Source organism: Sminthopsis crassicaudata, chromosome 3 (genome assembly GCF_048593235.1).
Source record: "Sminthopsis crassicaudata isolate SCR6 chromosome 3, ASM4859323v1, whole genome shotgun sequence".
Classification (NCBI taxonomy): domain Eukaryota; kingdom Metazoa; phylum Chordata; class Mammalia; order Dasyuromorphia; family Dasyuridae; genus Sminthopsis; species Sminthopsis crassicaudata.
This window is the reverse complement of record NC_133619.1, coordinates 594,421,485-594,436,023: the sequence shown is the minus strand read 5'-3', so window position 1 is coordinate 594,436,023 and position 14,539 is coordinate 594,421,485. Positions and strand designations below refer to the sequence as shown.

Genomic DNA, 14,539 nt, shown 5'->3' with positions numbered 1-14,539 from the left:
TAGTATTCTCTCCCTAACCTCACAAAAAAGGATTATAGCAATTTTAGGGCATCTAGTGAAGGGAAGTATTAATATCATCCTGGAAATGAGAATTTAGAAAGCACTCTTGCAAGATTAGATAATATATTTGTTTTTTGGGTTTTTTTTTTTTTTTTTTTTTTTTTTTTTTTTTTTTTTTTGATAATGGTCAGGGCCAGTATTTTACATTTTGGATGGTGGACCTAAAGAGCTTTCCCATACAAATAATGATATTTCAAACACAAAAGATCTTTTGACATAGCCTTAAATTTAGTGCTTTGCTAAGAAGAAATGTAATGCTATAGTACTTTGTGTACTACAAAAAAAGTGCTGCTTCTTTAGTAAGTATGACAATCCTGTGTCTAAAAATCCTTTAATCCAAAAGATTTGTGGGTATTTACAGACCGGTTTCTTTTTTCAGGGCACCTGTGCTGGTTGCACTTGCATTAATTGAATGTGGAATGAAGTATGAAGATGCAGTTCAATTTATCCGACAGTAAGTATGGAATTGTGTGTTTAGCAATCTTGTGGTGCAAGCTATTACAAGAGGCTCATGGTCTCACCTCCTGAGCACAATGATGGGCTAAAGAAAAGTGTGGAAGAGAGGGAGGTTTCATTTATAATACATATTAGCTTGCTGTCTTTGGCTTAAAAAAGCTGTGGCTGAAAAAACCCCCACATTTCAGCTCTCAGAGACTACCATCCTGAGGACTTGTGGACTTTCTAATTTGTGTAGCAAATTCAGATTATTCATATGATCTGAATGAAGAGAAGCAGTATAAATAAATAGTAAAGGTTATTCATATTCTAACAGCTTATGATAACCTAGAAACTGACTCTTAATACCATTATGAATAGATTTTAAAAAGCTATGTATGAAGAATTGTGATGCTGTGTTAATAAGTCAGTCCTCGATTATTTGTGCCTGAAACTGGGGTGCTACAACCTATAGCTTATTTTAGAGAGGACCTAAGTCTTGTTTCATAATTTAGCATGTTGAACTGTGCTGTAATGCTGACCAGAAATGTTGGTGGCCACTATTGTGCCAGCCTTCAGAAGAGCCAAATAGTCCCTCTCTAACTAAACCAAGAATTCTGAAATGGTCTTCAGTGTCTGGCCAGATGAGTGTATCTTCCCAGAAAATATTCCCTATTCCTATCTTGAAACATGTGCCTTTTTCCCTATCCTTCAGTGGATATTGCACTGGGAGGGGGAGTAGGAAACGCCTAATTAATAAGCATACCAGTTTATAAGCTAATGAAGTCATATATTACTCTCGAGCAAAAGTTGTTTTCTTAAGTTTCTTAAGCTATGCCATTCTAATCTTAGTATAGCTATTTGATGGACAGCCCATGGAGATTTTAAGGGAATTTTTCCATTTCTTCTACTGGGAGGAACATAATGCTTCATTGCAGACTTTTTCTTTTTTGAAGTTATGTCATAGGAGAAAGAAGCTAGTATTTAGTTGTCTTGAGTTTTAGAAAGGCTTTAGGCTGAAAACAGCAATAACACATTTAGCTTAATTAGCAAGGAAGAGTTTTGCACATATTAAGTTGTGATTCTTCTATTTTCAGAAAAAGAAGGGGAGCATTCAATTCCAAACAGCTGCTTTACCTTGAGAAGTACCGACCTAAGATGCGATTACGCTTCAGAGATACCAATGGGCATTGCTGTGTTCAGTAGAGAAAAAGCTGAATTTGATTGTGTTTTTTTTGTGGGGACTCTTGGTACCTGGAAATGTGAATCTGGAATCTAACTATGTCATCAAAATAGCGATGGGAGTCATTGCTCCTCAACCTCTGTCCTAATGTTTTAAAAACAAAACAAAGCAAAAAGAAAACCCTCTATAACATGAAAATAAAAAATTTAAAAGTGAGAGAGGGGAAAAAAGGATGAATTCAGTGAAGGATGATTTTCTCCCAGTGTTGCAGATTGAATTTCTGCCAGGAGTGAATCATTTCTAAACCTCCTGTATTTTTAAACTTTTTTCAAAATGAGGTCTCTAAGGAAAACCAGCAGAACATTGGCCTGTGCAAAAACCATCTGTTTGGGGAACACACCTGACAGCTAGGCCTGGCCCAACCACCTTCCTGCGACATTTCCTCTCTAGTTGTCTTTCTCTTGCCCCCCTTTTCCGTGTGTCTGCACTTAAGAGTGAGAGAGGGAGAGGAGAATGTGAGAGAAAGAAAGGAGAGTGAGTGTGAATATGTGTGTGTGTGTGTGTGTGTGTGTGTGTACGTACACACAGAGGCTAGGAGGAGCCCTGCTTGCTCTGGGTGTGTACAGTCTGACAGCCTTAAGCCCAACTGGGCACTTTTAGAAATAACAGTGGCATTTGTGTTCTATGGCCCAGGAGATTGATTCTTAGTCTTGAGTAACAGGGAGAAGCTCTTTGTAGTCTTTCTTTTCCTGAAAATTCAGCCTACCATTAGGCAGAGTGGCCAAGGAACCCTTTTAGGGGGGAGGGTGGTTTGAAGGTTGGGCTTTTGGTTTTGTGTTTTTTTGTTTTTTTTTTGTAATTAAGGTGAGGGTAGTATTAAGAGGACTATATCTTATGTGTGCATTCATACTTGTCCAAAGATCTTAGCTGAGAGATGAACTGTTTCCTTCTATTGCCTAAGTAAGAATATGGAGCAAAAGCTAAGTGGATGTAGGAAGATGAACTTGTTTACTAGGTGGGAGGAAAGGCCTCCTTCTAGATCATACTGGTCCTCTTGTTGGAGAGGCCCTTCTAGGCAGGGAGTTAGCATACATTTTTCTACCCCTTACAGACATGCCAGCTGTAGCCATTATTCAGACTTGATGTCGGACAATGTCAGAGCCCATGAATGGTTTGAAATGCCTGTTTTCAGGATTAGTTTGTATATTGTGGGTGAGTTTTCTTGGATAGTCAGAGTAGAGAGTCCACAAATGTGGATTTGAGGACAAATAAATGCCTGGTGTGGGTATTCCCAAACTGGCCCTTGTGTACAGTTTCAGTTTAACCACTGATTGCCTTGTTCTTTTCTTACTCGATTCTTTTTTGAGATTAAAATCACTGGTTCAAAACCAACAATGCCTATTGAGTATTTAGTCCACAGGCCATGGCAGGGTAGAGAAGAGACCTTGAATGAATTGGAGCCTAGGGAATATGGAATGGATTGCTTGTGAATCAGTGTAGCATGTGTGCATAGTCCTTGCTGGGTTCCATGTGCTAATCTAGACTTTCTGCTCTTTCCCAGGCAACAGTTCTAGTCAGGCTGGTTTGATAGAACAGTTGGAGAGTCCTGACTGGGGCCCTTGTACTTTTTCACCTCAACATTGTATATGTAACATCGTTCCATTTCTGAGGCTTGAGATACAGGCTTAAGGTTGCCTTGTCCTGCTGTGTCTTGCTGTGCAGAGCCAAAACCTTTTCATTTGTTTAGAGCAGCTGGGTCAGTGGGAATGGACTGGCTAGCACCTTGTCTCATACTGATACCTCAGATGCTGGCTATGTGAACTGCCTTTTTTCCTGTTCCCAGAGTTCTGTTTTGATTGTTAGCTAAATGCAAAACTGCAAATTATTCTCTTTCCCCCTCCCTCCTTCCCCTGAAAACACAAAATAATGCATTTTAAATTGTTCCTAGGGTTTTAAAGTTTAAAAAAAAAAATGATGGTACTATCCAAAATTTATTGTTTCAGAACATGCCAATAGATTCCTTTTTAACATAGGCCTAAGATCAAAACAGCACCCCTCCAAGCTCAGACAAGACTCTCTATTTTGCTCAAAGGTTATTTCACCAATATGATAATAAACCTCTTGCCTTTGGAAAACTTATTTTCATTGTTGTTAAGAGGTAGGGCAGTATAGTTTTCAGCAGCATTTGTGCCTGCCTAGTTAAGAGAACATTTCCTTGTTTTGTCTAATATGAAGGGTGTGCAGGCTATAGTCACTATTAGCCCTCTTTTTGTTTTGAACTACAGATTAATGTTAACTATTCTCAGAACTGGATTTTTTTTTTTTTTTTTTTGTGAAATTAAAAAGTTTTTCTTTTGAATTTAATGAAGTATTGCTAGCTAAAGCTAGTTTGACATGGTAAGAGAGATGTCCGACTGATTGAGAGGTGTGCAGCCTGATTCCAAACAAACTCTGAACCCTTTTAAAGAACAATAAAACATATTTTACATGCTCTTTGCCTATTTTGCATTTGTTCTCTTCTTGGGTTTGCTGTGATTTGTTATTCTGGGGAGGTTGTTATTTTAAAGTTTTGTTCTGGGCTCCAGGCTGCAAGTGAGTAGAGATGAGTTGAGAGCCTGGTAAGCAGCATTAAAATGTTGTGCAGCTTAGGTGTGAAATCTGGACAAGTTTAACTGGAATCTGTCACCTTTCCTGGTTCAGCTCTTGGGTATGATGCAAAAAGAATTTGTCCGGCATCTTGCTTCACTGTTTTAGAGAATTATCTCATAGACTTTTCATAAGCTTGACTATTGTTGTTGAGCTCCCAAAAGACAGATCCCAGAGGGGATGGATGGATGGGAGGGTGGGAGGAGGGGGGGAGCCCATGAACAGTGGAGTAAATGATTAGCTCCATTAAATCCAATCCTAGATTGATTGTTTTTCCCTGATGTGGGATATGTTTTTGCTCTTTTTATAGAAGCTGTTCAGATGTATATGTTACTTTATTCTCTGTTACGCTGTACTTTCTGAGTTCGTCAGCTAGAGTGTTGGCAAGTAGACCACATCACAGGATCTGAGTTGGGGACCTTAGAGGTCACCTAGTCCAATGCCCTCACCAGGTTTTTTTTTTTGTTTCTTTTTTTTTTTTTTTTCCTTCACTTGAGGGTTTTATTAAACCTTGGGGAAAGGACTTTTATTTCTGCCCTGCCTACACAGTAATATAAGTAAGAGAGTGAGGAAAAGATGTAGGGCAGATGGGCAGGGAGGTTTGTCCAAGGACACCTCCTCTCCCCCCCCCCCCCCCCCCCCCCCCGCTCCTGCTCCTCCTGCTGCACCCCCCACCCCCACTTCTCAATAAAATTATCCTTACACTAAGCAAAAATCAGTCTCTGTGACTTAGACCCACTGGACTTGCCCTCTTTGGTGTGAAGCAGAATATCTTCTACTTTTTCACATAAGAGCTTTTAGATGTATCTGAAGATAGGCCATATATTATCTTTAAGCAAACAGTCTCAAGATTTTTAATTCCTCAGAGGTAATGAGTTTTAACTCCATCTCCTAGCTTATAAGTGCTCTTCCTACAATATGGTACCCAGAGTGGAGTTGAACAACATTTCAGACATGGTGTGATTGGTATATTTAAATTTAATTGTGGCCATGTGCCAAAGGCATGATACCTTTCCATAGTACCTTGCTAATCTAGAGCTTGAGGGGGTAGCAGCAGACTACCAGGTAGGTCTGCTTGGGCCATCAATTTTGAGGGGATTAGCAAAAAATGCTATAGGATTTCTGCTTCTGCTCTGCCCTTGAGTACCTACTAATTTGCATGCTTGTTCTTAGTATAAGTTTTTGCTCATTGATCCCCTGTGAAGAATCTGATTTCAATTGTACAGACCAGCCACAATGAAGTCTGCAACTGGATACAGTTTTTAGGGCGCTGGTTTTTAACAGTCTTTTACAGTTGACTTTTTATTGCTCCTGGCTAGTTCTACACACAGGCAGTGTCACTCGAGTCCTGCTGGTGGAAGAAAATTTTCAAGTGGATTTTATCTGCAGTGTATTAATGCATGGCCTAAATTCCTGCAGAGGCATAAGATAACCAGTCTGGACATGTCTTCCCAATCATAACTGGAGCCAAACCACTGATGCTTAAGCTTTAGTCATTGTAGATAAATGGCTTTTCAGAAAATGCTTTTCTAGTTAAACCCCGTGACTTGTCTCAGAGAGCCACAAGTTCAGACTGCTTGTAATTAGTGTATATTCAGCAAGCTGAGATAACACATACAAATGGGGATTTATTAATACGGGTAGGTTTAACTCTAATCTCCTTTTATAACAAAAGATTCTGTATTTTAAGATTCATGGAATCACTTAGAATCAGTCTAATTTTCAAAAGTACAAAATAGTAATGCCTTTTAAAATCAAGAAATATGAAATGTGATCCCAGTAATGTGAAAAGCATCTGACGCTGTATGCATGGGAAACTGAAGGGTATTATGCAATTTAATGTGGATTAGCATATATAAATGTTTTCAATTAAAAATTATTCAGCTCTAGAACTGAAGAGTTGATCACAGCTGCATGAAAAATACCCATTAATCACCTAATGCTTTTATGCAAATGATTGTATTTGACTTTCATTTGGATTTGCCATTAGCACCTGGAACTAGGAGATTGATAGGTAAAATTTAATGGTTATAAAAATTAGATATTTAAATTAAATTTGGGCTAATTTACAGTACTTTTATTCATTACTACAAGTTCTCTTGCAATATGAAGAGACTGGAGAGAGGAAAGAGACTACTTGACAGCTGCTCAGTGATGACTGACATCGAGAACAACTTGGAAGATCTGAACTGTGTAAGTGTTTGTCACCTGAAACAGTAATCAGACCCATGAATTCAACCAAAATTTAACCAAATGCCCAGTCCTTATGGTTTCTTAACTTCTACCTTCCTCACTAATTTTTCTTTTTTCCCTTCCTGAGCTGTATACTTAACTTTCAAGAATACTGTTTTACTGTTCCCATTTGGACAGTTGTTCTTTGAGGAATCTGAATGATATAATTTTTAGTGTTTCTGGGATGGCAGGTTCTTATTATGCAACAACATTATTTGATAGAGAACAAACATTGATTGCCAACTATGTGCCAAGCAATTCTGCTAGCCATTGGGGAGATAAAGAATTCAGTAATTTAGTAGATGATTTTGTAATCATTACCATTTTATAATGAATTACAGATAAAATTTTAATGCACAATAATACTACTCTAAATGCGTTAGAAAGGGGTGGATCTTTTGGTAGCCAGCCATCAGAGAAGTAAGATGATGGCAATTGACTTGGATTATATGTATAGGATAGGGTGGGAATTCAGATAAAGAGGGGAAGGAAAGATCTTCCAAACCCAGGGAAGAGTGAGCTAAGGTCAGAGGCAGGAGTGGACTGAATATCATCCACTTCGATGAATAAGCTGATCTTTTGCTGTTCATCCAAATCTAAAACTTGTGCCATCCCTAGAAAGCACATTCTTTTAGCACATACTCTTTCCTAGATCTCAGAAAACACCAATCCTCTACCTTCCTTTTATTAAGAAGAGTCCATACATGGGCTCAGATAGGCTTGCCCCAAAGTGCTACAGAGCCAAGATTGGGATCTATATTTGATTTCCCTATCCATTGTACATGAATCTCATTTCTGTTGCTAGCTTGTTAAGTCATCTTAGTTCCTTCCCCTCTCTGAGCCTCAGTTTCCTGCTCTGTAAAAGGAGGTAGTTGAGTAAGATGTCCTATAAGTTCCATTTCACCTCTAAAGGCTTCTTTGGATAGCAATGGTGAAGTGTGATCTCTGTATGTAGTTGTCCTTGGTTGGGAGGAAGATGAGCAGGTAAATTCATTTTCCTTCATTTCTTACAGTGGACTATTTCTAGACTTCATTTCTGGACTGTTGAAAAGCTTGCAGCTTAGTGAAAAAAATGCTGGAGTGAGTGGGAATCCTATGGAACGTCATCTTGGGCCAGGCCCCCAACTTCCAAGTTTCATTCTCTTTATCTACCTGAGGCAGAGCATATGTCATATGTTGTGAAGAGTAGGAAATCAGCTTTTTGTTGATGGGCTGTGCAAGTTAGAGCCTGATCTGTTTGGGAAGTCCTGGCCTAGCAATTTCTGTTCGTCCTCAGGTTGCAATCGATGACTAGCCAGGTTTGGGAGGGGGCATAGTTCTGCTAAACCTGAGCTGTCCAGAACTACTACATTTCTACTTTCTATTGGTAGGGATGATTGGCTCCCTGGTGGGCACCATTCAGGAGAGTGCCCAATGCCCGAGTTGTGGAATAATACTAAACTGGGTGCTTCCTGACCTGGTGAGCTTGTGCATCAGCTGGAAGAAAACCTATCACCCAGCAGGCGTCCGGAAAGTCAAGTGGGACTGGCAGCAGAAGGAGACAGCTCCTCTTATACATTGGCCCCCTCCTTGGATTTACCACAAGGGGCTTAGGAAGAGTCAAAGATGAAGTTTGTGTGTCTGCTGCAGAGATCAGGGCCTGCTCGTTCACTGCTGGTACAGAGACCTCCACACTCTCTAGGTTGGGCCCCAGGGGAAGACTTGCTGTCTTTATTGATGTGAAAATGAGACCATCCTGCAGATATCCTGGTGTCAACTGGGCTTTCTGCCAGGCCTGGCAGTCTGCAGAGCTGACAGCCAAAGGAGGCAGGCTCCCCAAGACCATTAGAATTCAGCAAATACTGATTAAACACCCACTCCGGGCAAGGCTGGGGGGATAAGTGCTGAGAATGCTAAGAGAAAAGCTAGAGTCGATGCCCTTTATTTTATGAAGGCCTTCATGCCCATCTCTGCCCTCTTCAGTTCTTCGTACCCTGTAAGACTTAACTTCCTTATCCATAGATTTGTTCATGCCATTCTTCTAGCTCAAAAATCTTCAGACTCCCAGTTGCCCCCCAATTAAAGTGCATCCTTCTAGGAGGCAAGATGGACAGAGGGCTGGACCTGGGGCGAGGAATGCTTAAATTCAACTCCAGCCTCAGACACGTAATAGTCATGTCACCCTGGTAAATCCTCTCAGCTTCCTCCTCTGTAAAATGGGGATAGTGATAGCATGATCATTAGATAGGATTATTGTGAGGATCATATGAGATAATGTTTACAAAGTGCTTAGTAAACCTTAAAGCATTATATAAAAGCTAGCTACCATTATTGTTAATACTAATACTATCATTTTTCAAGACTGTCCCTCATTTGGCAGTGCTTTTTTTCTGGATTATCTGATAATAGTTCCTTATATAAGATGTACTCCAGACAGTTGGATAATTTATTGTCAACTATATGTGGCTTCCTCTGCTTTCTGACCTCCGTGCCTTTGCTTATAGGTCTAAACTTGAATTTCCTTTCTTGTTTTTGTTGAATGCCCAGCCATCCTCTGAACCCCAGGGTTAAGGGGCATCTCCTCAGGAAGCCTTCCTTCATCCCTCCAATTGAAAATGACCTCTCCTGTTTTACAAACTTTTAGCATACACCTTTTCTGATTCACTTAGGATGCATTATTTTGTACTGGGATTCTTTTACTACCTCTTCCATGAAGCATCCTGAGCATTCCTCTTCTGCCTCTCACTGACATGCCCTGTGTGATCATTACCTGTGTCTTATTCCCCAAATAAGCCGTACCTTGCTAAGGAGAGAGGACTGGGTTTACCTGAACTTTCTCTGCAGTTCTCAGTACAGTGCTCTGCATATAGGGAAGAGCTTAATATATTTTTGTCATATTGTGTTTGCATGTGCGCTGAGTCCTCCTTTGAACTTTTGAATTCCAGGAGGGCAGAAACTGTTTAATTCTCCCTATGTAACAAAACAGTGAACTAGATACGATAGGTTCCTTTCTTGTTTGTTTTTTTTTTTCTAGTAAATTTATTAGTTTCAATACACATTGCTTTATGAATTATATTAGGAGAGAAAAATCAGAGCAAAAGGGAAAAACCAAGGGAGAAATAAAAAACAGAAAAAAGAAGTGAACATAGCTTGTGTTGATTTCCATTCAGTCTCCTCAGTTCTTTTTCTGGATGTAGAGTACGTTTTTAACAAATGTTAGGTGCAGGGAAAGGAAGACTATATTGAATGTTTTGCCTGCCTCCAGGAGAGGAGGCAGAGCTTGTTATTAGCTCCCTTCAACCTCGAGACTGCACTCAGTGCAAGCCTACACTGTTTCCGAGTTACTGGCCGTACTAAGTCATAGCTCCCTACTAGCCATTGAATAACTTTCTGCTAGGGTATGTCCTGCTCCCAGCCACATCCTGGGAGTTTCTGTGAAATAGGAAGAAAGGCAATAGTCTGTTCCTACCTTTGTGATAACTCCTAAGTTGTCAGATCTAGAATGGACCGAGAGAGCACATAGGCCACTCCCTCATTGGCATATTGGTCCTGGGGACAGAGAGGAAGCAAGAGCTCCAGAGATTGGAGGTGGGGTTGACGTTTGTTAAACACTTAAAAGAGTGCCAAGCACTCTTTTTAAATTTTTTTTATTATATAAAGCTAAGTGCTTTATAAAGTATTACCTCACAACTCTCATATTAGCTAAGATGACAAGAAATATAATATAAATATAATATATTAAATGTTGGAGAGTATGTGGGAAAACTGGGACACTGATACTTTATTGGTGGAGTTGTGAAATGTTTCAAACATTCTGGAGAGCAATTGGGAACTATGCCCAAAGGGCTATAACACTGCATACCCTTTGATTCCCCCAGGGCCACTATTGGGTCTGTATCACAAGGATATCATAAAGGAGAGAAAAGGACCTATGTATGCAAAAATGTAGCAGCTCTTTTTGTGGTAGCAAAGAATTGGAAAATGAGTAGATGTCCATCACTTGGGGAATGGCTGAACAAGTTGTTGTATATGAAGGTAATGGAATATTATGTTTCTGTAAAAAACGATGAACATGCTGATTTTAGAGAGTCTTGGGAAGATTTACATGAACTGATGCTGAGCAAAACAAGCCGAACCAGGAATACATTGTATACAATAACAGCGAGAATATGCGATGATCAACTATGAAAGACTTTATTCTTCTCAGTGATTCAGTGATCTAAAGCAATCCCAATAGATTTTAAACGGAAAAATGCCATCTGGAAAAAGAACTAAGGAGACTGAACGTAAATCAACACATGGCTATGTTCACTTCTTTTTTCTGTTTATTTTTTTTTCTCCCAAGGTTTTTCCTTTTTTTTTTTTTGATTTTTTTCTCTCCCAACATGATTCATAAAGTAATGTGTATTAAAAATAAATAAATTTTTTTTAAAAAGGAAAAAAAAATTTAAATGTTATCTCTTGATCCTCATATTAGCCCTTTGTGATGGGTGCTATTGTTGTTGGGGGAACTGAGGCAAAGAGATTAAGACTCGTCTAGGATCACATAGCTGGAAGTAGCTGAGGTTTGCTTTGAACTCAATCCTGATGTCAGGCCCAGTGCTGTAGTCACTGTACCACCCAGCTGTTTAAGTGACTTACCCACCCAGAAAATTGGTAACAAGAGATAAAACTTGAACCCTCATCTCCCTAATTCCCTTTTTTAGTATTCTTTCAACTTTGGGATTTAAAACATAAAACTCTGTGCCTCTGGTCTCATCTTCAGGCCCATAATATTTCAGTATTTTGCGTGCCTCTGTTCCAGTCAGATGCTTCTCATAGCATTTACTGTCCCTAATAACCTGATTTCTCCCTATTGACTTGACTGATGTCAACTCCCATTACAGCTCTACATGAATGAACCCTGAATGTTCTCTGCATGATCTGCTCCAGTTTGTTCATATCCCTGCCTATATTTTCCAAATATTAAATCCTACCCATCTTAAAATTTTTTTCTTAGAAATTTAATCCTTGAACTTGTTCTATCAAATAAAATAAAACCAGTAAATTTTTCTGGCAGTAAGGTTTCATGATTAGGATTCATGAGTCTCTGAAATCAGATCTCTTGATGGATCCATTAATTCCATATATTTGGGTACTTTCTTCACTCTTGCCAATCACATCTCATTTGTACTTGGTCATCTTATGTAATTCTTGTCCATACCCTTCAATAAAATTTTTTATGTTTTATTAATATTTTTTAAAAACACACTGTTGCTTTCCAATTGATTATTCCCCATCTTGTATCCTTGCTGTGCTTCTTTCCCCTAGTCTTCCCCCTTCCCAATAAGTACAGTTAGTCAAAACAAATCCAAACATTGGCCATATCTAACTGTGTATATCAGGCCACATCTATTATCCATTACTTCTTTGTGTCTGTGGGGCTTTTGATTTTCCTAAAGTGTGTGTTTACTGGTTATGGCTTTTTTAGTATAATTTCAGATTACTCCTAAGCTCTATCAAAAGTGAGCCTATCTTCTCAGCATTCATGTTTACTGTTTCCATCTTTTGTCATCTTTGCCAAACTGATGGATGCAATTTGAAATCTCAGAGTTGTTTCAGTTTTTACTTTTCTTATTAGATATTTTAATCATTCTTTTCTATGATTGCTGATGGCTTACATCTCTGTTTTTAAAGAAAACACCTGCTGAAGGATTGGAATTTGAAGAGATGCCTCTCAACTGGGGAGTGGCTGAAGAAGTTGTGATATATGAATGTAAAGGGATACATTGTGCTATAGAAATAATGAGCAGGTAGACGTCAGGAAAACCTGGAAAGATTTACATGAATTTAGGCTGAGTGAAGTGAGCAGAACCAGGAGATCATTGTACACACTAATCACAACACTGTATGATAGACTTAGCTCTTCTTAGCAGTATAGTCATTCAAGACAATTCCAAAAATCTATTCATATCCAGAGAGATAATAATGGAGTCTGAATACCGATCAGAGCATACTATTTTCACTTTTTAAAAATTTGTATTTTCTTCCTTGTGATTTTTCCTTTTCGTTCTGGTTCTTCGTTCCCAACAATACTAATATGGAAATATGTTTTATATGATTATGCGTGTTATTGGCCTATATTGAATTGCTTGTTCCCTTAGAAAGGGGGAGGGAAGAAGAAAATTTTGAAACTCAATCTTACAAAAATAAATGTTGAAAACTATCTTTATATGTAATTGGGGAAAATATTAAAAGAAAAAAACAAGGAAGAAAATAAAAATAAAAAATTCCAAATTCTTTGGGGATTCAGCTCTTGTTCTTATTCATATCAATTTCTAGTTTATATTTTAAAAAGAGATTTATCAAAGATGATAATTCCCTAAAAGTTCCCCCCCAAATTAACTATTAATCAAAACAGCCTTTTTAAAAAATACAAGCACCTTAATCTCTTGGTTAGTTTAAGAATCCTTCTCTTAGCTATAGATGTACAAGTTATCTCCTTCCATTTTCTAATTTATTTTATAATGTGGTAGCTATATAAACATTTGGAATTTTTTGTGATTTTTTTTTTTTAAGGCAGTAGTATCAAACTCAGATAGGAAAGGAGCCCACTCTGTGGATAAAGCTCCCTTATTGACTTAATTTTAAGTGTAATATTATCTGTTTTATTGTTAATCTGGTTTAAGCTGTGTTTGACACTTCGGGTCTGAATTATTGATCTAAATCTACTTTCTACCAAATTACTTTTGTTATTTTCAGCAGTTTTTGCTGAGTAGGGAGTTTTATTTTTCTAGTAGTTAATGTCCTTGGGTTTATCAAACACTAAGCTACTGTGTTTGATTGCTTCTGTATTATACTTACCTAGTCTATGTTTATCACCTTTATTATAATTTTTGACTGACCGGTTTCTATGTTACAGAAGTCATTTAAGATGTAGTAATGATAGGTTCCCTTCCTTTGTGTTTCTTTGTTATTTCCCTTGAAATCTTTTCCTTTTGTTCCTCCAGATGAAATTTATTACTTTATCCAGATCTATAAACCAACCCTTTCATTGATATAGCACTACATTTATTATTTTGGTTCCTTCCCATCCTTTTAAGCCTCAATTCAATGAAGATTCATCCCAATTCTGTTCTGATCTCTCCTTTTTTGTCCTCCAGATACCTGTAATGCTTACAGTCTCTATCATCCATCTGACACTTTACAGTGACTGTCTAGTTCTCTTGGTGGAGTAGGAGGGACAGTGGACTTAAGGAGAAGACCCAGTCCTGAACAAGTCACTCCCATCTGGGGGGAGATTTGCACCACTGACTTCACAGAGCATTGGGGGAGGGGGAGACTGAGACCAGACCAAGGAAATGTGAGTTCTGCCCCAGCACACTGTGTTCAATGCAGATTTGATTGATTTTAAACAGTTTGAGCAACAACAATAATAGCTAGCATTTACTAGGGCATTTATAGAATGCTTTGCAAAATGCTTTACACATAAAGAAATACCTAAGTGCCAAGCTTTAGAGAGTTATCAGAGCATAGAAGCTATTTCTGTGCCCTCTCCAAGGCATGCTGCCTACCTTATCTCACCTAGGTACAAGCTCACCATTGTCCCCTTGGTCACGGCAGCTCATCCCCCTAGCTTTCCAGCTCTTGCTTCCCTATATTCATTGGCTTCCTTTCTTCAAATGTTAGCTCCTTAAGGTCAGAGGCAGCTGACTAGCTCTGTATTTGTATCATCAGCACTTAGTACAGTGCCTGCCACGTAATAAGTGGTCAATAAATGCATTTTCATTCCATTCAAATTTAGAGGTGATAGTCTCTGTTTTTCTTCAAGGTCTAGCTCTATATATCTTTTTATATCCAGAACCATCTGTTCATTTATCCAAATGATCTACCAGGTTATAGGTGCCAGAGCGTTAGCTCCACTATTGGGTGCGAAGCTCTTTATTGGACATTATAGGAGATAAAAAGCTTAGGTAAAACACACTCTCTGCTGTTGAGGAATTTATAATCAAATACTATGCCCTT

General features: G+C 38.6%; 1 protein-coding gene across 3 annotated transcripts in view; it reads left to right on the top strand.

Moving 5' to 3' along the window:
- Positions 1-4,170, top strand: part of PTP4A2 (protein tyrosine phosphatase 4A2) — a 41,212-nt gene extending 37,042 nt beyond the window's left edge. For all 3 annotated transcript variants that reach the window (XM_074305327.1, XM_074305326.1, XM_074305328.1), the window contains exons 5-6: positions 440-514; positions 1,593-4,170. In XM_074305327.1, coding sequence (XP_074161428.1) covers positions 440-514; positions 1,593-1,701 — 184 coding nt within the window. In that variant the 3' untranslated portion in view covers positions 1,702-4,170. The remainder of the gene's footprint in view (positions 1-439; positions 515-1,592) is intronic.
- The last annotated feature ends 10,369 nt before the right edge of the window (positions 4,171-14,539 follow it).